Source organism: Solanum tuberosum, unplaced genomic scaffold, assembly GCF_000226075.1.
Source record: "Solanum tuberosum cultivar DM 1-3 516 R44 unplaced genomic scaffold, SolTub_3.0 scf00475, whole genome shotgun sequence".
Lineage (NCBI taxonomy): Eukaryota > Viridiplantae > Streptophyta > Magnoliopsida > Solanales > Solanaceae > Solanum > Solanum tuberosum.
The window spans coordinates 295,424-319,118 of NW_006239407.1; the positions used below are offsets into that span (position 1 = coordinate 295,424).

Sequence of the window (23,695 nt, forward strand, 5' to 3'; positions counted from 1 at the left end):
TATTAAAATTAAGATATAGCAATTATAATGTCATAAAACACAAAGATTTATTACATTTTTCTAATAAAAAAATATCTTTAAAATATCAAGGAGTTATTGTTAACTCTTTTTCATATTAATTTTAAAATTTTGGAAATATATTAGCAATTGTTTATCCTACTTCAATTTGAAAAATGTTAAGAAATACAAAATATTTTCCATCTTATTAGAATTCTTAAAATTATTATCTAAATAAGAATTATTAATACTGTTACCATATATATATATATAATGTATCAGTTTTAAAAGTATATAATGTAATTCTATTTTAATTGATAAAAAGAGCTTTAAAAGGAAAAAGATTTTTTAGAAATAATATTTTATTAAGAAAATAATGTATTCTAAAAATGACACTTTTGACCTAAAAATAACAAGATAAACATTTTTGAACTTAAATATTAATGACTCAAATATTTTTATTGAATTTCATGTAATTTAAAGATATTTTTTCCCTTTTTCTTTAATTATCTCCACCTACTCCTCTTACCAAAAAAAAAAGAGTGGAAAGAATGAATAGAAATATTAGTACACTATAAAGTTAAAAACAAATTTGAAGAATACGAGTAGAGCAGCCCACCACAGGTAAGAAAAAAAAATCCCATCGATAATCAGTGAATCAATCAGATCTGAAATTCAAGTGAGAATATGAGTGGGGTATTCACAATTTCCTCACTGTATTCTCCTGCTCCTTCTCCTACTCATCGTCTCCAACGTAATTGCATCATTCCCCCATGGAATTCCTCTTTTCCAACCACAAACAGAAGTGGAAATGTTGCACCACTCACTTTCACTTGTAATTTCAGCTCCAACCCTCCTCCTCCTCCTGGTATGTCCTATTTTTTTCAACAATCTTTTAAACATGTATTTATGTTTAGCCTTTCAAGGAAGTAGGGGTGTATATTACTGTCACCCAGTAATTGTTCTGGTAGTGGAAGGGTTTGAAGTTAATGAAAGGATGGAAAGGGTTTTAGTCTTGGAAAAAAGTGTGTACAAAAGAAATAAGTTAATATGTAGTATACTAAACACAAATAATCATGTTTAATTAAGTACAATAACAGCGATAACATATCCGGTGTAATTTAATAAGTGGAGTCTGGGGAGTGTGGTGTGTATGTAGATTTATTCCTAACTTTGTGAAGGTAGTGAGGTTGTTTTCGATAAACCTTTGACTTAAGTAAAGCATATTAAAATCAAGTATGGAATGAAAATAGAATAATGAAGAAGTCATGTTAAAAGTAAATGAGAAGAGAATAATAGAAACAACAAAATGAACAAATATAAGGTAATTGACGCATAATGATTAGAATGTAGGAGAGGAATAATAAGATTATTAATAAGGAAAACTAGACAATGTTTGACTATCTACTCACTTTCTACCATAATACTCTACCTTCGTATCCTCCTATCTTGGGTCAAGTGAGCCATGTCATGTCTAAGCTCCCCGACCCAGTATTTCTTTGGCCTACCTCAACATCTTCTCATACCCACCATAGCCAACCTTTCACACCTTCTCATTGGTGCATCTCCTCTTCATATGCCGGAACCATCTCAGTTTTTACCTCCCTTATCCTGTCCACCACAAAAGTCACCTCCACCTTGTCTCGAATATCTTTATTCTTAATCTTATCTCTCCTAGTATGCTCACACATCCATCTCAACATTCTCATTTCGAATTTGCGAGTTTTTGACTGGCCAACAATCCGCCCTTTATAACATAGTTTGTCTCATAAACACTTTATAAAACTTACCTTCTAAGTCTTGTTGGGACATTCTTATCACACAACACACCAGATGTGAGCCTTCATTTCATCCACCCCGCTCTAATATGATGGCCAACATCATCATCAATCTCCATGTTTTCTTGGATTATTGACCCAAGGTACTTGAAACTTCCTCTACTGGGAATCACTTGTGTATTAATTCTCACTTTCACACTTGCCATGAGCAGTCTTTCGTATTAGAGTTCGAGTGCCAAATCGAAGTGACAAAAGGAAAAGAAAGAAAGAGCTTCTATGTGCAAGACATGAATTTAACTTGTGATTGATGTGCAATTAAAGAACAAAGGAGCAGCTTCTTGCCAGGGGCACCCATGAGTGCATTTTGAGGATGGACCTCCTTTTCCAGTATGACCTTTCTTATAGTTTCCTACCCACATTTCTGTTCTTGAGCCACCGATTATGGGTGAACGTGCACTCTGTAGTCATAATGTAGGTCTGCTGCTGTGTTGTGGTATTGCACATTTACCGACTTAACTTGTTGTTGATGTGGCATCAGTGACTGAAAACGTACTGACTGAAGATCTTGAATCCAATCGCTTGCTTTTAGTATCCATGATGATAAGTTATGGTTTCTCCCTTTTGCAAATTGTCTAACTGGTCGGTTGGGGCCTTGAGTCGCAAGGAGTAAGATACCAGATATACTTGGTAGTCATATCTACTTCAAAGGAAACTTGTCTAAAACTAGAATTACTATTGATCCCGGAGAATTAAGGGGAAAAAAAATCTTCACATGTCCATATTGATTAGTTTTAACTTTATGATTCTTGCGAAATGATAGGTTCGACCTTCTGCTTTGAGCCCTACCTAGAGTGAGCTTCCCAATAGTGTCTTCCTTCCTAGAGATAGAGCTCTAACTATTAAACGTGTCCCATCACCTTATTCAAGATGTCTGAGATATCTCCATAACTAATATTCCCTCCCCTGTGTTATATGTAGGTGTTTGACCGGATACGGAGTTTAATAAATTGAAGAAGATGTTTGACATGTAAGCCATATCCTAAGTACCCTAATTATCCTATTACATGAGTGCTCGGTGAGGATTTCACATGTCTTTCTTTTTCTCTCTCATTGTAAAAGAATGAATTTTATCAAGTGGGTCCACAAGTCGTGTCATTAAGTTTAAACTGGGTATGTTAATTTAAACAAATTCAAAAAAGAAAAAGATGCCATTCTTTTTAGATAGATTAAACAGGAAAGGGTGTCGTATAATATAAGTCAGAGGAGTAATTTATAATAGACGAATCCATTACACTTGTGTTTTGGACTTGCTTCTTGGTACAAAAGGAGGGGCAAAGAATTCTTGTTTCAGTTCTGTTTGTTTAAAAGCTGTATTGGCTAACTTGGATTGGTTTGCCATTTCTCCACTGCTATTTCATTTTAATTTTTTGTTATTCAGTAGGGAATATCACCCATTTCTCATATTTGTCTCTATTTGTTGTCCTTGGTACCATTATGGTATGGTGGTGTGCTGCTTGTAAGCTAAAAAATATTGTTTAGCAAAGGTGATATGAAGGAGGTACAGTATATCCTGCCTAGTCATACGGTATACTTAAGCTACGGATGTTGGATAATAGTCGAAGCCTTTGGTTTGTATTATTAAATATGCCTTACCTTGTGTTAAAGTAGTTCCAGTTTGGTAGTCATGTGGTTGGCCAGAGTGATATGGATAATTAAAACTTAGAAGCTATGACTGTGACTCTACAGCTAGGAGATCTAATTGTGACCACACGAAATAACCAAGTACAACGAATCATCAAGATGCTCAACAGAAAAAGAGAAGCAACTTGAGGGCAGTGTCCTCCTTGATATACAAGTTCTACATACTGATCAATTAGAATTAATAGAGTAGTTCTATCATTTTTGTGTCCAGAATGCAAACTTCTGCTGACTGCAAAGTCATCTTCTGCCTTGGGAGTTCTTGCCTATTGTACAGTCCTTCTGACTTGGGACATCTCCCTTCATTTGGAATAAATTCTCTCTCTGCTCCATTTGAAGAGCCTGCAATTTGTTTATGATTTGTAGTAGCGGTTCAAAGAGACTTGCTTTGTAACTTGAAACCGAGAATACACCTTCCATTAGTTCTTCCCATTTCTTTTTGGCTTGTCTAGACTTTCTTTTTCCTCTTGCTTTGGTTTGGTTGGGTGCACGGAGGGTGTCATCGAGTTTCCTTTATAATATGAGATTAGCCACTAATTTGTTGTTTCTTCAGTCTTGCTAGATTCCTGCATATCTTCCAATAACTAAAATCATCTCTCTTGCAGGTGAAAATGAGAGTAAGAATATCCTTGATGCGTTCTTTTTAGGTAAAGCTCTGGCAGAAGCAGTTACTGAGCGCATAGAGTCTACAGTAGGGGAGTTCCTAAGTACAGTTGGCAGATTGCAAGCAGAGCAACAAAAGCAAGTTCAGGACTTTCAGGTATTAAGTAGTTGAAGTTGCAAAACTAAATGCTATAAGTTACATTAATTAATATGAATGGTCTGAGCAATTTGTTTTATTTTCCTTTGGGAGGCCCTCATTCAATGATATTTAATAGTTTCGGATTGGCATTTACCAACAACTACAAGAAAACCTGTAAAATTAGAAAAAGCTAAAATTTTGCATAATGTTTCCTCTTGGTATACACACAATCAGCCTGTGTATCTTTACTATGTTATTCACAGGCTAAGCATCGTAACGATGAAATTCTTGTTTATGATTCCTGGATGTCCAGAGTTGTTTAAAATCCTTAGTAATAAAGATTATAGACTACTTTGCGAGAAATGTGTAACCTCAATGGTTTGTGCAAAAACAGGAGGAGGTTCTTGAAAGAGCCAAACAAGCCAAAGAGAAAGCAGCACGTGAAACGATGGAAACACAAGGACTTATTTCCAACTCGTTTGAAGCAGATTCATCGACAGCAACTGCAGCCTCAGCTTCTGGGAACATAGCTAGTCCACGAACAAACATAAATTCCCAGCCTGCCAAGGACTCTGAGTTAGGGATATCAAATGGAGACTGATACTGTAGTTGTATTACATTCATCCTTGTGATGAAATCTTGTTATACCTAGTTTAGATTTGTTCAATGGAACAGTATGATACTTGTGGAAGAGGAACAGAACTTTCTCTGTGAATATCATTTCACCATAAATATTGTACCTTTTCACTTTACATACATAGTTGATAAAACGTAATAAATTCTAGTACAATGTTGTAAGTCGTGTCGATGGTGCAAAAAATTGTATATAGATGACAGAGCTATCACCACATCAAGAAATTCTCTAATCTGCAGAACAGAGAGACTAAATTTGTGACTTACAAATTAGTCGTGCAAATAACATGTCTGTGGACTCGTTTTACATATTTTGTCTGTAGATTATGACACAAACTAAACTGGGGAAAGAGACAAGATGCAATGGACAAAAATGTTTATCGTGATATATAATCGCCTCAATTTAGTACAACAGAAAAGATTTCTGGTATCAAATATATTTTACAAGGCAAACAAAAATTCAGCAACCACAAAAACTAATTTCAAGCATAGTTCCTAGCTGGGAGTTTATCGTCATTCATTATCCAACTCAACCCCAGATGGCAGCTCAAATCTGTTGTTCTTACTTTCATCAGTTGCTACAACTTCATTGGCATCATCCATAGCAGAATCCTTCTTGATATAATCTACCTTAAAGTCATAATCGCCGTCCATATCACTGGCAGTTGAGGGCTTGTCTTTCTTCCTCCTTTTCTTCTCAGCTTTCTTCTGTTTAGTGTTCAACATGCCTTCCTCACCGTATAACTTCTCATTCTGTCTACTACTAGCACTTTTGCCCCTCGTCTGGGCTCCATCTCCTTCTCCGGAATCCATTGGCTCATCTCCATTCTCACTAACAAGGTTTTCTGTGGCATTATCATTTTCAGCCAGTGGCTGCTGCAAATTGTCCTGAAATGTAAATAGGAAACATAATTCAAGACTCTCTTTTGAAAAAGACTATAGTTGTGAGAATCATGCTCATAAATGGAGAACGCAAAAAAAAAATGGCCACGTATGACTATAGTTGTGAGAATCATGCTCATAAATGGAGAACGCAAAACAAAAAAATGGCCACGTATGATAATTGGGTTCAAAGAGCATTCAAAGATGACTTAATAGCCAATGCAGCCTTTAAATACAAAACTAGATGCAATCATCTAAAACTGATAACATATGAAGTTCAGAAATGGTCAAAGGTACAGCAATTACAGAATACAACAGTAATTAAATACAAGTAGTGTTCCTAGAAGTATAACAGGGAAATCACTTACCTCGAGCATGTTATCATCAAAGCTAACAGGCCGATTTGATGGAACTTCAACTGGGTTAAAATCGTTGACAGATTTCAGACTTCCAATTATAGAGGACTCACTTCCATAAACTTCATCGATATTGAATTCTTTCCCAAGTTCTGAAACTATCTTGACCTCTGAATGCTCCCCCTCGTTCCTGGTTGGGGGCAAGGTGTAGTATGGAATTTTCCCTGGAATGTGTCAATGGGACATCAGATCTTAATAATATGGTGACTTCAGCTATGAGCGTGAAACTCCCTCACATTTTTGAAGTTTAAATCTTTAGAAGGGAACTAAATGGTATTCACACATACCCTCATTCCAGTCGTGCAGAACGATCCTTGCAGCAGCATCAACATCAACAATTCCTCCCTTTTTGAGCTTACCCCTAACCATAGCAACTTTCTGAAGAAAATCATCCACGGAATCAAAGGTAGGAACCTTGTATATGGTAACCAACATTCTTTCTGGACAAAGTTTGAGAATCTCCTTCACTGTAAACCCACAGAACTAGCAATTAGATACATCAATACTATTGAAAGAGTAGAATCAGAAGCAAAAATGGGAAACAAAATCCAATTACCAGGACCAATTGGGTCGTCCAACTTCTCTATCCTCTTGCAATTTCGAAGAGCAATAGATGCATCATCTTCAGATGCAGACCTAAGCATCACAACCCCAGGGCAGTCCAGCAATTTAACATTCTTATCTAACTGGACTTCTTGCAGGGATCTCGTTAATCCTGGAGTAGCACCTACATTGACTACGTGAGATCTCTTCAAGCTATTAATCAGGCTACTTTTACCAACATTTGGTAGACCAATGACTCCTACAGTGATTGATTTCTTGATCTGCAAGAAATTATCATTAGTGGGTAACAAAGAATAACTCGAGCATACTGCAAAATGAAATAACATGATTGACTAAACTAAACAAAGAAAGGTCTATGAAGTACTTTAAATTTCTTCTTATTTTATTCCTCCAAAACCTTTCATCTTATGCATCTAAACGCACAAGAATTTTACCATAGAACGCACCCATGTCGATAGTGGTTAAGTATAATTGGGCATTTACATGTGACAAGATAGCCATTTCCAGGTGCACCCACCTAAATGCAGCTAAACAAGCTGCACATATGATGAGTTCAAGTTTTTTTTATCAAACGATAAGTTCAAGGTTTGAAAGAGCATGTAAAGTGCAAGTAACTTTGCCAGAGAAGCTCAAACAACTTCTCGATGTTGATGACGAAGTTTAATGTCTCCTAGTTCATCTTGATTCTTAGAAGCAAAGTTCTCTTAATAACACATTCAGAGACACCCAACACACCCACAACTGACAGAGATAAGAGACTTGAAATGTCCAAAGTGTAAGAGAGGATTTGAGAAATGGGGATTATAATGTCAAGCTACTGTAGATTTTAAATTCCACCTGGCTTTATCCATTAGAATTTTGATGTCCCAAAAGCATTCATTTGAAATTCAAATTATCTGAATGAGAAAGAAAACAATTAAACCCATTGGTTACTAGCACTTTGTGCAAAAAGTATACAAGTTGAAGTTCCAATGCATATTCCAAAACTCAACTGCAACACAAACTAGAGAGAGAACCCCATAAAGATGATCCTGGAAGTACCTCATGGCTTCGTGAGTAATTCTTCAGCAATTTTATCAGTGTCTCGGCTCCAAGGCAATCACTGGTCTGCAGAAGATTGCTAGTCTTACTCTTACCAGCCTTTGAGGAAGGCTTCCAACCCAGGTTTGACTTCTGTTCTTGGGTGCTACACTTGAAAGCAACCGTTGGTAATTCCTCTCTTAGATACTTTAGCCACTTTTCTGCAGCTTCCCGAGGAATGAGATCTGGAGAAAATAGTTGAGAAGTAAAAGATCTAATCCAAGTAACAATGAAAAAGTAACCCTTCAAAGTTTCTCTACAGAACATTGTATGAACCATCAACAATCTAGGAATCTGATGCAACATTTCTAGAACAAAAATAAACAGACCAGAATATAGGTTAGTGACCTATATCAAAAGGCTGAAAAGCTGAGACACGTACACATACATATTATATTTAGATATGGAAATTATTTTACATATATATATTTCACACATCATAACCAATATCCACTTCTTTGTGCTTCTATGATTAAACTCCAACCAACAGCCTTTTACTTTCTGAATGACATAGTATAAGACATGGGGTATATCACTGTAGCTATCTTCGATAAGTATTGTAAAAGAAAAGAAAACCCAAGCAGATGCAGGATAATGCTAACAATAATAGAACAAAAAAAATACCAATTTTATTGAGGAGTAACACAAGATGTTTCTCAGGTCCTGCTCTCATCACCATCTTTTCCATGTCAAGACAGCGGGTACCAAGAGGATCTCGAGCATCAAGCACTTCCAGAATTACATCCGAAGCATCAATTACTTTGACCAACTCCTTGTAGAAAGCCCTTTCAGAGTTATCTACATCATAAAATCAAGCATCAAGATCAAAGAAAGAAAAAAGGAGTAAGCCCTCTAATTTCACTCCCACTTCCTTTGCCAACTACAAATAATGAACATAAAGAAAAAAAATTCCACTTACCTCGTTGTTTAACAAAAGAAGCTGAGCCATCATTTACCCTTCCTCCTCCAACTTTTTCTTTCGTTGAAGTCAGATCTTCCAGTTTGGACACATCATCATCCTCAAGTAGTCCAAGCTTTCTCTTCTTAGCCTGGAAAACAATATCAGTGGGAGTATGTGGACAGAAAATGTCACCAGGAGGAAACTTAGGAAACCGGAAACCCAATAGCAAGAAACCTATATCAAACACAGTTTTTTCCACCATTAACATATGAGTTGGTCTTCCAACTTCAAGGCTGAGATGGCCCAGGCTCAGTAGCCACCTATACCTTTGTAAAGGCCCTTAATAGAAATGCTTAAGTCATTGATTCCACTCGGTTAATGTTTTATTTTTATCTATATAACCCTCCCCGAGCACACAAAAAAGTAGTAAATCTTACCTGAAAATCAGTGAGACACATTCTTTTTTATTTCATAGACCCAGGAATTCAGATAATTCCCATCATTAAATGTTTATGATTTATCTCAAATTCATTGAAATTCCTAAACAAGTCCAAGCTCCTTTCTATTTCTTTGTATCAAGTAGAAAAATATAAAAACCAAGATATTTTCATATCAAAATCAACAGATGACAGTGAATATCAGCGACACAGAGAACCACAATATCATTTCCATAAATTCCATTGAAAATTCCAGCACAAGTAGACAGCAATCAAACATTGTAAGGTAGCAAAAGCGCCCCCATTATTCATAAAATCAAGCCAATACAGAGCCTTTAAATACCTCTAAATCTATATATTTATTAGGAGAGGAAGAAGCACCACATTAAACCAAGTGGCAGCGCAATTAATAAGCCATTTGAAAGTTTTAGGACAATGCTCCAAAAATTTTGGAATTTGATCAGCTTGATAATAAGCATGAATTCCATATCATAGGTCCATGAAGTTTTCAATTTTGCTATCACGTAAATCTCTAGAAAAATGGATGCGAGTGAAAGAGACCTTTTGTAAAGGAAAAATTAAAAATAACCTTAATCAGCAGTTCTTGAATGGTTGTTTATGAATTTACTGTTTATTATATAATTCCTTCAGAAATCACATGGTAATACCCATTGACACTTTATCAAAAGATCTTTTAGAAGATGCAAGGAAGTTGTTTGAGGAAATGTCCCTAAAGAATCTTTAGATTGAATACTCACATATACATTTCATTCATTGATGGATGTAGCAACTTAGGTCAACTACATGAAGTATTGAAGCTTCACTATGATAACAAGCTAAAGGACTAACACCAGATGAATTCACTGTCGGTGGAGTACTTAACAGCTATTGTAAGAACGGAGACATAGGAAGGTGCTCTTGGGTTCTTTTCTGAGTTCAAAATGAAAGGTACGCAACCTGATTTTTTGGTTTTCATGTACTTGGTGAGAGGCTCATGTGATAAAGGAAGGATGGAAGAATCTCGATAAATTTTGAGGGAGATGTTTCAATCAAAACCTGTTATTGATTTTCTTGGCAGAGTTGAAAACAAGATTGAAACAAAATCTATTATAAGTTCTCTTTCTTTATTGTGTGAGTGAGGAAGCATCCAAGAGGCAGTTAATATTCTCAATGAAGTGGTCCATGTTATTCCCTATCAGAAGAGGGTGTGTTGTACAGATATAGACTCCAAATCGTGCAAGAGTTGGACAACATAGGAGGCATCAAACTACCACAATAACCAACGACACTCAAATAACCCAACTGCTCGACTTTAGTTCTTATGATTCATGTATTGCTTTATTGTGTTCAGAAAGGGAGTACGATAAAGCTAATGAAGTGGGAAAAGTTATTATTGGTTCCACGTAGAGCGTATTGGATTTTAGAAAAGGAACTAGGCAAGATATTGTTAATGCTGCTCCAAATTCTTTCAATTTATGGGTCCATTGTGAAATCTAACAGCTAACGAGGAATATGAAATTGCAAAGAAATCAGTTAGGCACATATTAGGATGATTTAAGAAATTTTTCAGATTGAATTTTGACTGTCAGTGATTGAAGAATTGGAACCTCCGTAGATGGCATTGAGAAAATACAAATCCCCTATGATCTTCTCTTGGATTGGTTCTATGGCATTATGGCTTCTCTAGGTTTATGACAAAAGAAAGCTAAGATCCTGTTTCTCGATCTCGATAATCCCAGCAAGACCAGATGACATTAAAGTACCTTGTAGCAAGTAGATTCCATCAGAGCACAAGGATATCCCTATTAAGTATAATGAGTATGTTGGATATGATCCACCACAGGTACTTAATCTAACAATAGAATTGTCTTAATTGAATTCGAACACAGTATATGGTATAACTGATCTTATGCATGATTCTTTTTTGCACAGTACGCATAAGGTTCTTGGTGACTGAAATTAGAGGAACAGGACATAGAGTATGATACAGTAGATCACCAGATATGACGAAAAATAGTGAAGAACCAGAGGCTATACATGGATATTTTACCTATTCTCTTAGAAGACTTTTTATTGGATTTTATAGAATAGTGTACTTTTTGGGCCAAAGGATGGAAGTGGCTTTTCTAGGATTTTTCCAATCATTAGAGTGGTGTCATCCCCTTTCATTCATGTCTGATGGATAAAAGCCCTTGGGCCTTCGTTCATTTTGTTTAAGAAGGCTGCGACATATACAGCATCTTTCCATAGACTTTTTCTTGCCTGGATGAAAATTCAATATATGAATAGTCATTCCCTCACAAATTCTTTATTTGAATATCTTTGCTTTGTTCGTTCTACAGATATAGATTAAACTGCCTTTCTTGGCACCATCCCTATTCTGATGGCTCAGTACAAGACCGACGGAAGAGAAGAGGTGAAAAGGCTAGCGAGGCAGAATTCTTTTTCTCTTTCATAGCGCCGCACAATGGAGACATTGATACAGCATCTTTCCATAGATGGTTTGGCAAAAAAATTTGTTAACTTTGGGAGACATGAGTAATAAACCAATTAAAGATCATCTTTGGGACAACCAAGATTACTCTTAAATCTCTGCTACCAAGGTTTCCTTGGTTTGGCATAAGTTGTTTCACAGTTAGCAGCTAAAATAAGTTCATACGCAATAACTGTTCAGAAGAAATTTAATAGCCTCTTTCCTTTTCTTTTTCAAGTGAACTTCTTTTTTTTCTAATAGAATACTGTTATAATTAATGTAATATCATTATACTTTGATATGTGTTTTGATGTTAGAATCCCCCTACTTCTCCTTTTGCGGCTTTGCGAAATACCGTAGATTTGCTTCTTAATATCTAATTACACATGCACACCTACATTTCTCTTCAACTGTTAACGTTTCCAGATTGAATTAAACAAGTGTTTCTAGCTTATCTATTAATTTGATGTAAACATCAGTGCGGATAAGTTATTACTATCTTTGATTTCATAATTTTACAGAAAGCAAAATTACATGTGCTCATACTAGTAACAGTATAAAGTTCAAATAAATCTGGCAAAGCATAGATAGCATGGGAACAAGTGATTACCCTCTCTTTACGGGCAGCTTTCTTCTGCTCCAACTCATCGAGAGCACGAGCACGACGAGCCTCAAGAGCCTTGAGTTCCTGCTCCTTAAAAGGCCAGTCATTAGGAATTCCTGGATCTTTCTCTACCTTAGGTTTCTTATTAAGTCCAAGCTTTTTTGCCTCTTTGGCCTTCTTCTTATGGTGCTCCTTCACTTTCCTTATAATCTTATGTTTCTGCTTCAAAGACACCCTCTTACTCTTACTCTCTGCAAAACATCTGCATATTATTAACCAAAACTCAAAGGAAAACTGAATCAAAACTTCAATTCAGTTACTTACTTTTGCTTTTCTTCACCATTTTTGCTTTGCTGGTAGGCTGTCTCTCTCTGCTCTTTCAGAGATTTAACAGGGAAGGAAGGGTTTTAGGGTTTTGGAGGTGGCTGCGGAAATAATAATACTAACAAAAAAAGGATCCAGGTCAATTATTCGGGTCGGGTTTCCGGTTGGTGTGGTAAGCCCGACCCGGATGTACGTATCAAAAAAAAAGAGTAATGGGGTGAGAGAGGCTCGAACTCTCGACCTCAGGATTACTCGTTAAGCTATGAGACCTACGCGCTAGCCAACTGCGCCACCACCCCAATGTTGCTACTATTTGTCCCTTAATGTTATTCATAACTTGAAGTACTTTCAAATATTGTGAGTTGTACTCGAACGTTAATTTTCACAATAGTGGAATCGCGATAGATTCTTAAATATTTTTGGACAATTAAATTTGGGTGAAATTTCAACATGTTTTTTGACATAGACTAAATTTGAGTTCGCATTGAAAAGTTCATAATAAAGGTAAAACGCTTCATAACAAAGTCGACTCCATATCCAAGAGCACTTAAAATATGTTTGATCAAATACCATATTTATAGCCGACTATATATAAATATAGTAGTATAAGGTAATTAAACTCCAAATGTATTTTACCAAGTTCGTCCAAATCTGTCTTGACTTATCGAAAATAGGAATAGTTCATCGTTCTTGTTTCATCATTATTCTTGTTTCTTCAATACCATTGACGCGAATCACCGGCATTCAAGGTCGAAGTAATTTAAAAGTTTCATCAACGAATTCATGAAAAATATTTATTCATTATTTTTTTCTATTTCAGATTTTAAAAAGATGTGTAGAAGAAACATAATTCAACTTACAAAGACATAATTACGTTTATTATGTTCATTATACTTGATATACTCGAATATGAAAAATACTCGAACTTAATAGCAATTTAAGATAAATTATTTTTAAAGAGTTTCTTCTTGAATAACATAATTTGAAATTTTAATCTACACTTATTTTGTTAATCTAACATCCATTAACTATATATTATAGAACAACCAGAAATTCTCTAACTTACTAGAGCAAAGTGCTAAACTTAATCTAACATCCATTAACTATATATTATAGAACAACCAGAAATTCTCTAACTTACTAGAGCAAAGTGCAGAATATGTTAGATCTTCACATAATGAAATAGATAGTAACACAAATGCAATTGTATCGTTTATTTTTTTATTTTGGTGATGAAAAATCAAAAGTATATCGATGTGGAGTTTCAATCACTTTGTATTGCATTTTAGTTTTATCTTGATCATGCTCATAGACCATAGTAGTGATTTTAATGTGTGTAAAAATCGAATCAGTAGATCAAGAAAAAATAAATCAATAATAGATCAAGAATTTGTTTGTTAAAAAAAAATTACTCAAAAAAATTTCAAAAATAATATATAACGAGATCAAACTAGAGAAGTGTGCAAAGTGATAACATATTTGTCAAAGAAAGTGAGATCAAACTAGCTCACGTTGATTTCCATGTTAACTAGTTTGATATTTTCTATATTCATTTTTATTTGTTAAATATTGACCAAAACACACCAAGTAATAAATAAATGAAAATTATATTATAATATTATTTAATTTTTAAAAAAATGAAAAAAGACATAAAGTCACCACTGAAGTTATTTCGGATTTTCAAAAAGACACCTTAATTTTGCAAGTGTCTTGTTACCCTCACAAAAGTTTTGAATATCGTTGAGTCATTTTGACTCATTGTTTGCGAACACGCAGATGACACGCGTGACTGTATCATATTGCTTCCATAACCAATTAAAAATGTCGCATTTCAGTTAATTTTTCTATTAATTACTTAAATTATTAAATGTCCCATGTTATTTAACGATCTTAGAATCTGTTTCAAATTTCAATTACTTCCTTCAAATCTTCCGAAATAATCTCAATTACATGAGAGGAATCAGACATCATCTAAGCTAAAGAAACAAAAACACTTATGAGCTTCAAAAATCTTTTGTTCTTTCTAACCATAAAGGGTGAACAATAAGCCCTATAAACGCCATCTCCTAAAGCAACAACCCAATTCCTCTTTCTCCAAGTATAGTCTAAACCCTTCCTTAATAGCTTATAAGTCTGCATGATTCAAAGTCATGTATCTCTTAAATCTTGGATTCTGAACTTCAATTCTCGAAAAGGGTTTGAGAAAATGTTCAATAGATTCAAAATTTGTTTATAGAGTTAAGGTGGAAAGATGTGTACCAACTTGAAAATACTCAAGGCTGACATAGAAGTAGTTTTTTTACTATCTAAATTCTGGTGCAGGCCATCAACAATAGAGAAAAGGGAGAAGAAAAATGGGAAAACAAAAAAAAGAAACAAGTTGATTTACTATAGAAATATTATTGTATAAATTATGCATATTATATTGATGAAGAATTACGACTTAAAATAGGACAACTGCTACTGTTAGTTGCAAGAAAAATGATATTGGGAAGGATATAGATGATGAATTTTATGGGAAGGAAGAGAGAGTGACGTCCAAATGGAAGGATTTTTGTTAAGATTCGGATCGATTATTCTTATTTTTATTAATTTAAATTTAATTAAAATGGGTGAGAATCACAAGTGTCTTCATAGATGAGAAAACGACCATTTTACAACGATATTCAAAACTTTTTTGAGGTAATAGGACGCTTGCAAAGTTAAGGTGTCTTTTTGAAAATTCGAAACAATTTCAATGGTGACTTTATGTCTTTTCTCTTTTAAAACTCAACAAGTAAAAGTAAATTGTTACAAATCCATTTAATTGTGGATGTTTCTCTTAATATATCCCCAACATAATGTATTTATTTATTGTATTAATTAAATATTTTACTAACGTATTTGTCAAAAGTTGTAAAAGGATGGTTTGTATGTCCTATAAAAGGGTAGTCTTCACCCTTTTGAAATACACACTTGAAGAGATCAAATAATACTCTCTACTTAATACTTTCCATTGCCATTTGTGTTCCTTTCTTGTTTAGTATTATTGTATTTTTTTCTCTCATTTTATAACACGTTATCAAAATGAGTCTCTAACCAATTGAGATCTACTTAATTTGAGATTATCTCTTTTCCTAAAAGTTAATAATCAATTTTCTTTCCGAGTCAGGTATACATTTATATGATTATAACATCTCTAATAGGACTTACGTAAATCTTTGAGCTACAATTTAAGTACTGCATACATAATTTACTTTAGGTATTATTATGATACTTTACTAGGCATAATAATCAATACGTTTCAGGTTTATATTTTTATGTTGTTTATATGCTACAAACTTATAACTCTAAATTAAATACTAGGCAATATGATAACATGCTAGTTAGAATACTCGTAAAAAAATTCTTGTCATAAATTTATGATAAATATTTGTGTATCATAAAGAAGAATAGTATTGTATTAAATATGACTTGAAATTTTTACAAAACTTTGGCGATAATATCTATTGAAACTAATAATAAATATTATTATATTAAATATGACTTGATTTGTCATTTCAATACTTCATGAGCTTACATGTTTTTGTAACATTCCATGTTCATGCATTTAATATATTTTATACTCATATGATGTTTTATTATTTAAAATATTAATTTTCCATTTATTATAACCAAACAAACATCATGATATTAACTCAATTATTTTATGATAATTTTCATCATGTCGAAATTGTCAAAGCTTGAATTTGTGGCACTTGACATTTCTGAAAAGAACTATTTGTCATGGGTACTTGATGTTGAAATTTACCTTACCGCTAAGGGTCATAGTGATAGTATAATCGAAGAAAATAAAACATCAATTCAAGATAAAGCAAAGACTATGATTTTTCCTTCGTCATCATCTTGATGAAAGCCTGAAGGTCGTTTACTTGACAGTAAAAGATCCACTTGAATTGTAGATAGATTTGAAAGGGAGGTATGTCCACCTCAAGGCAACGGTATTACCAAGGGCTCGTTATGAGTGGATGCACTTACAGTTTCAAGATTATAAAACCGTAATTGAGTATAACTCTGTTGTATTTAGAATCACTTCCCAATTGAAATTATGTGGGGAAACTATAAAAGATGAGGACATGTTGGAAAAGGCACTTACTACTTTTCATGCCTCTAATATGATATTACAACAACAATACCGTGAAAAGGATTTTTAGAAATACTTTGAATTGATCTCATGTCTTCCAGGGGCGGATCTATGTATGGGTGCCCGTGGGGTGCCACGGCACCCACTGATCTCGGAAAAAACTTTATATATATATATAAGAAATTTAATATATATTTTCTTTGTCACCCACTGAACAATATGGTGAACAGTCCCAATTGGCAAAGTAGGCAATTTGCCACGGGCAGTGCAGGTTCGAACTTCGTCTGCAACATTAATTTTTGGAAGCTTTTTTTTTTGTCATTTTTATTAATGTGTGAAGTTTTTTTTTTTAATTATTTTTACCTTCCATTCATTCTTATTTATTTACTAGTATTCTTTATTAATTCAAATTGAATCATATTCACCATAATTGATTCTTAAGTTCTTTTACTTTCTCTTTCACTAATTATTAATCTCTTGATATGAGTGTCGCGTGTTTCTTCTTTATCAATTAATGAGTATTGAATTATGAACGTGACATAAATATTATTAAGAATATATTTAAATAGTAGTTTTAAAAAAAATATAAGTTTTAAAAATGATGAATATTATTATTAGAGTTCTTTTAATTTGAAGGTTCTTTCGATCTTCACCAACGTTCTTGCTAAGTAGGATGACTAGATTGAAACTAAAATTTGTATTCTCTTTGTTATATATTTGCAACAACACATAAAGTTAATGGAATATGAATATATTAAGTTAACACTATTAGATAGTTTATACAAGCTCAAATTTTAGAGTGAAAAATCTCTTTTTTTCCTCAAAGTTTCCCCGAATAAGGCCACTAATTCTTAAAAAGAAATAAAAATTAAATTGTATAGTTAGCTCTAATCTCATAATATCTAAAAGAAAATATTACTAACATGCATGTTTAATCGATTTGTTTATAAAAATTGAAAAAAGATAAATAACTCGATTGTAACCCAAAATTAAAGCAACCGATCCGCTTATCTTACTTGAACAGTGTGGCACCAAGGACCTCCAAATCCTAGATCCGCCTCTGATGTCTTCTGGTGGTTGAGCAACATAATGACTTTTTTAATGAGAAATCATGAAGTCTGTTCCATTGGAACTGCTCCATTACCGTAAGCAAATGGGGTAGAAGCACACGACCAGTCTGAAATAAGATAAAATAATTGGAGTCATCATAATATGTGTGGACGTGAAAAAATTAAAAGACGATATAATAATAGTCGAGGTGGTGGTCATAACAAAAAGGAGAACAATATGAGTTCTCAAAATAATCCTTCAAAAGGCAAGGGCGATCACTGTCATCGGTGTGGCCTTAAAGGTCACTGAAAAAATGAATGTCGGGCACCTGAGTATTTTGTCAGGCTATATCAAAATTTCTTTTAAAAAAGGAAATAAAAGTGGTGCCTCCTCTTCTAATGCCCAGGTGAAGTCAAATTTGACTCTCAAAGATAATGTTTAGGCAGGGTCTTCTCATAAATATGATGAGAATGCTGAGGCAAATTTAACACTGAAAGATGATGCTTTTGATGGGCTCGATTATATTACTCGTCCAGAAGCTGAGGACTTCTTTGGAGATTGCAACGGAAGATTGATCATTGAACTGGAAAATAAATAATGTTGTTATGTGTTTTAAAAGTCTTACTTAAAGTTGAAGTACTTAAATTTTCTTTTGTTAGTTTGTTTCGTACTTCTTATTATGTATTTTTATTTTATGAAGAGTTGGATCCAAAATGAGTGATGGCGATATGTGCCTTCTGAACAGTACCACAACGCGTATAATACTAAGAGAAAAGAAATATTTCTCTCATTTGATTATGGAAAAGGCATATGTTAATACAAAATTATTGAGGGTTCTGAAAGAGAGGACTTGTTACTACAAAATTGATAATTGAGAATGCATTGTATTGTAGTAAGTTTCAAGATTATTCGTCAAAATAGCTATCATGTTGAGACTGCGAATAATGAAAATGTTGAATACTTTTATAATACTACAATAAATGCGGAGAAGAAAATTTTGCTTTAAAAATTGTCTGCACTTTCTTCTGGATTGTACAATACAAATATTGATACGGTTGAATTACATGTCATAGTAAACAAAAGATTTACTGGTTCTAATGATTTTATCATTTGACATGATCGATTGGACCATTCCGATTATAATATGATGCGTAAAATAATTGAGAATTAACATGAGCATACTTTGAAGAACCAAAATGTTCTTCAGTCGAAGAAATTCTCTTGTGCTGCTTGTTCTCAAGGAAAGTTTGTTATCAAACCATCAGCAGCTAAGGTTGGGTGGAATCCCCTGCATTTTGGAACGAATATAGGGTGATATATGTGGATCTATTCACCCTTGGACCATTTAAATATTATATGGTCTTGATACAAGATAAGCATATGTGGGCTTATTATCAACTCGCAATATGACTTTTGCGAGGTTGTTGGCTCAAATAATAAGGTTAAAAACACAATTTACAGATTATGCAATAAAAATAATTTTTCTTGATAATGTTGGTGAGTTAACATCTCAGACATTTAATGATTATTGTTTGTCCACTGTAATAACAGTTAAACATCATGTTGCACATGTTCATACACAAAATGGTCTAGCAAAGTCATTGATTAAACTTCTTCAATTGATAGCTAGATCATTGTTGATAAGGACAAAGTTTCTTGTTTCAATATGGGGGGGGGGGGGCATGTTATTTTGTATGCAGCAACACCTGTGTGCATAAGGTCAATCAGTTATCATGACATCTCCCCATTGCAATTAGTTTTTGATCAAGAGCCAAACATTTCTCATCTTAGAATCTTTGATTGTGCGGTTTATGTTCTAATTGCTCCACCACAACACACAAAGATGGGTTCCCAAAGAAGGTTGAGGATATATGTTGGGTATGAATCTCGTTCTATTATAAAATATTTGGAATCTAGAACTGGAGATTTATTTACGATAAAATTTGATGATTGTCATTTTGATGAATCAGTATACCCAACATTAAGGGGAAAGCAAAATCAGTTGGAAAATGAGATAGACCGGAATTCACTTTCACTGTCATTTAGTTCCTCGAACAAATCAATGTGACCAAAAAGTTCAAAAGACGATTTATTTGTATTTACTAACCTTCCATGAGTTACTAAATCATATATCCCAGTTGGTATTGCTCAAGTTCGAGTTGATATTCCGATAGAACAAAATATTAAGGCAAATGAGTTTGGACCACACTTAAAACGTGGTAGACCAATTGATTTCAAGGATAATAATCCTTGAAAAAAAGAAAGAAATAAATTATCAAGATGATCATAATATGGAGGAAATTACTCATGAAGAGCTTCGAGGCATAATAAATGATGACACCACTTAGGAGGTCCATGTACCAAAAAATAATGAGAATAAGGAAATCTCAATAAATTATGTCTCGATGAAAAAAATGTGAAACCGAAATAATATTGTGGTGGATAATATTTTTGCCTATAATGTTGCAGTTGAAATAATGCAACAAGATGAGGATTTGGAACCAAGATCTGTCTATGGATGTAGACATAGAGATGATTGGTCAAAATGAAAGGAAGCAATTCAAACAGAACTGGCTTCACTCGAAAAACGTGAAGTTTTCGGACCAATAGTCCGAACTTGAAGGTGTCAAACCAGTGGGGTACAAGTGGATTTTTGTGCAAAAACGCAATGAAAATGGTAAAGTTGTAAAGATATAAAGCATGACTTGTGACACAAAGATTTTCACAAAGACCTAACATTGATAATGAGGAGACATATTCTCCTGTGATAGATGCAATTATCTTCAGGTATCTAATAAATATGACAGTTAATGAAAAGATTAAAATGCATCTAATGGACGTTGTCACAGTCTATTTATATGGCTCACTAGACAACAATATTTTTATGAAAATCCCTGAAGCACTAAGTGCTTGAAGCATATAAAAATTCAAAAGAAACTTGTTCAATAAATCTTCAATTTTTTTTATATGGATTGAAACAATTAGGGCGAATGTGGTATAATTGTCTTAACGAATATTTGCTAAAGGAAGGATATAAGAATGACCTTATTTGTCCTTGTATTTTTATACGAATGTCAAAATCTGAATTTATAATAATATCTATTTATGTTGATGACTTGAACATCATTGAAACTCCTAAAGAACTTTCAAAAGTTGTTGAGTGTTTGAAGAAAGAATTTGAAATGAAAGATCTTGATAAGACAAAATTTTGTCTTGAACTTCAGATTGGACATCTAGAAAATGAGATATTTATCTATCAATCAACATATACTAAAAAGGTTTTGAAATGATTTTACATGGATAAATCACACCCATTGAGTACCTCGATGGTTGTGAGATCCCTTGATATAAATAAAGATCCATTTCGACCTCAAGAAAATGATGAAGAACTTCTTGCTGATGAAACTCCATATCTCAGTGCTATTGGGGCACTAATGTACCTTGCCAATAATATCAAATAAGATATTTATTTCGCAGTAAGTTTATTGACGAGATTTAGCTCATGTCCAACAAGAAGACATTGGAAAGATGTTAAGCATATATTCAGATGTCTTCAAGGAACAATTGATATGTGATTGTTGTATTCTAATATTAATGCATCAAAGTCATAATTGATCGGTTACGCAGATGTAAAATATTTGTCTGACCCATATAAAGCATGATCTCAGACAGACTATTTATTCACATATGGAGGTATATCTATGTAGTGATCCTTTCAAAACGATACCACTACTTAAACAAGAAATCTAATTAAATACTTGCGACATTTAAAACCAATTAATGAGGACATACTGATTTTAATCTAGTAGAGGGATTAGATTCATAACGAACTCCAAAAAAAAAACATTTAAGCAATTAACCGGCTAGGTCTTCATGAATATGCTAACCTCACACTCAAGGGTGAAATAACAAGAATATTACAAGCTTTCGAGTACTGAAATTAGCCGGCTCATGCTTCACACAACTTTCAAGACATATAACAAATTAGTATATTACAAGACTTGGGTTTACACACCCCAAAAAGATAAAAACGTATAACCATACTTATATTACAACCCATGGTGACATGACCAAATCAGCTCTCAAAAATCTCCTGTAAATATACAACACAAAGATCATGTACAAGTCCTAAGGTTATACAAAATATATATGTCAAACAAATCATCGATCCTTGACAGCGGATATCTATTCTTGATTGTTATTCTGTTCAATTGTCTATAGTCAATACAAAGCCTAAGAGTGCCATCTTTCTTCTTTACGAATAAAACAGGGGCCCCCTAAGGAGAAACACTAGGTCGAATAAAAACCTTTCTCAAGAAGTTCTTGCAGTTGAGATTTCAATTCTCTTAATTCTGCTGGAGCCATTCTATAAGGAGTGATAGAAATAGTAGTAGATCCAGGGATAAGCTCGATTGGAAATTCAACCTCTCTTTCCGGGGGTAATCCCGGAAGGTTTTCTGAAAATACTTCTGGAAAATCACATACAGTAGGTATGTCTTTGATACAAGGTCTCTTCAATTGTATATCAACTATGTGAGCAAGGTATGCCCCACAACCTTGACGTATCAACTTTCTTGCCAAGGCCGCAAAAATAATACTAGATGTCACTGATCTTTCGCCTTGTACAATAATGTGTGAAAATGTAGGATCTTTAAAAGTCACATGCTTAGACCTACAATCTACCACCGCATGATATTTATAAAGCCAATCCATCCCGATAATAACATCAAAATCCTTGAAGGGCATTTCAATCAAATCAGCAGGAAAGACTAGGTTTTGAATCACAAAGGGACAATCTTGGTAAACTCGATTACACACAACTTGATAACCCAAAAGACTTTCAACTAGCACATTATAATCAAGTCTCACAGATTTCACATTTCTGGGAAGAACAAGTGATGAACAAATATAAGAATGTGTAGAACCAGGATCAAACAATGTAAACACACATAAGCCAAATAAGTGAAATTTACCGACAATCACGTTTTGTCCATCTTGATCATCTTTCTGCCTCATCGCATAAGCGCGTGCAATAGCCTTTTGCCCACTAGCTTGATTAACTCCACTTGTACCTGCTGTCTGGGTGTTTTTAGGTCTTGCACCTCTAGTAGTTTGAGGAAGATTGACAGAAGGCTTATGAACTGAGCCTTCAGTTTTAAAGGAAGGAGCATTACTAGGATTATGACAATCTTTCACTTTATGATCAAAGCTCCCACAATTGAAACATGCACCAGAAGCTCTCCTGCAAGTGCCATAATGATTCTTTCCACATTATGGACAAGTAGGAATGCGAGGCTTGCCTTGGCCATAATTTGGAGTGCTAGCTGTAGAAACTTCTGATTTGTTTTGCCTTTGTTGAGGTGACCTGTTATCACTACCAGCCTTAGAATTATCAAACCTTCCCCTTTTGGATGGATCCCCAAAATCTGGTCTAGGCTTTCGGAATCTGTTTTCATTTCTACTAGTTTCTTCTTTATCAAGTCGTTCCCAAGTAAAAGCAGCAGACACTAACTTACAAAATTTCTCATGTTGCAAAATCGTCACATTCTTCCTAATGGAATCATTTAAACCGTCTTCAAATTTCCTGCACTTGTCTTTTTCCTCTCTAATAATACCACCAGCATAGCGAGAGAGCCTTAAAAACTTATGTTCGTATTCAGCAATAGACATGCATCGTTGCCTTAGATTCAAAAACTCCTTTTTCTTTGCATCACAATAAGCAGGTGGGACATACTTCATACGAAATTCCTTAAGAAAATCATCCCAAGTAAGAACAGAAGGTTTTACCTTGGCATTCGGAACACTTACCCACCAATCATAAGCATCCATTTGTAACAGTGAAATAACATACTTAAATTTGGCAACATCTGAACACTCCAACGGCCCAAATGCCCTCTCCATGCGATCAAGCCATTGTTCAGCATCTGTGGGATCAACAGTGCCTTCAAACTCCACTCCACCCATTTTCCTCATTTTCTCAAAGTTAATCCCGT

At 34.2% G+C, this 23,695-nt stretch overlaps 2 protein-coding genes and 1 non-coding gene across 5 annotated transcripts; 1 reads left to right on the top strand and 2 right to left on the bottom strand.

Moving 5' to 3' along the window:
* The first annotated feature begins 577 nt into the window (after positions 1–577).
* LOC102593653 (probable thylakoid lumen protein sll1769) lies at positions 578–5,010 on the top strand. Of its 3 annotated transcripts, none has more exons than XM_006364203.2 (3): positions 578–865; positions 4,079–4,233; positions 4,610–5,010. In XM_006364203.2, exons 1-3 carry the CDS (start codon positions 685–687, stop codon positions 4,814–4,816), a joined length of 543 nt encoding a protein of 180 aa, XP_006364265.1. In that variant the 5' UTR covers positions 578–684; the 3' UTR covers positions 4,817–5,010. The 3 variants fall into 3 exon arrangements, 2 of the variants coding, with proteins under 2 accessions (XP_006364265.1, XP_015159347.1); XM_015303861.1 differs by having other exon boundaries at positions 578–861; positions 4,078–4,233; XR_001471928.1 differs by lacking the exon at positions 578–865 and adding an exon at positions 2,784–2,802.
* Positions 5,011–5,207: 197 nt separating this feature from the next.
* Positions 5,208–12,621, bottom strand: LOC102593978 (guanine nucleotide-binding protein-like NSN1). The gene is made up of 9 exons (XM_006364204.2): positions 12,530–12,621; positions 12,212–12,456; positions 8,710–8,839; positions 8,415–8,588; positions 7,752–7,975; positions 6,703–6,970; positions 6,434–6,613; positions 6,099–6,310; positions 5,208–5,736 (listed from the first exon to the last, which is right to left on the bottom strand). Exons 1-9 carry the CDS (start codon positions 12,546–12,548, stop codon positions 5,362–5,364), a joined length of 1,827 nt encoding a protein of 608 aa, XP_006364266.1. The 5' UTR covers positions 12,549–12,621; the 3' UTR covers positions 5,208–5,361.
* Positions 12,622–12,742: 121 nt separating this feature from the next.
* Positions 12,743–12,828, bottom strand: TRNAM-CAU (transfer RNA methionine (anticodon CAU)). Its single transcript is given in 2 exon segments — positions 12,743–12,778; positions 12,791–12,828. It is a non-coding gene; the product is annotated as a tRNA-Met (tRNA).
* Between the last annotated feature and the right edge of the window lie 10,867 nt (positions 12,829–23,695).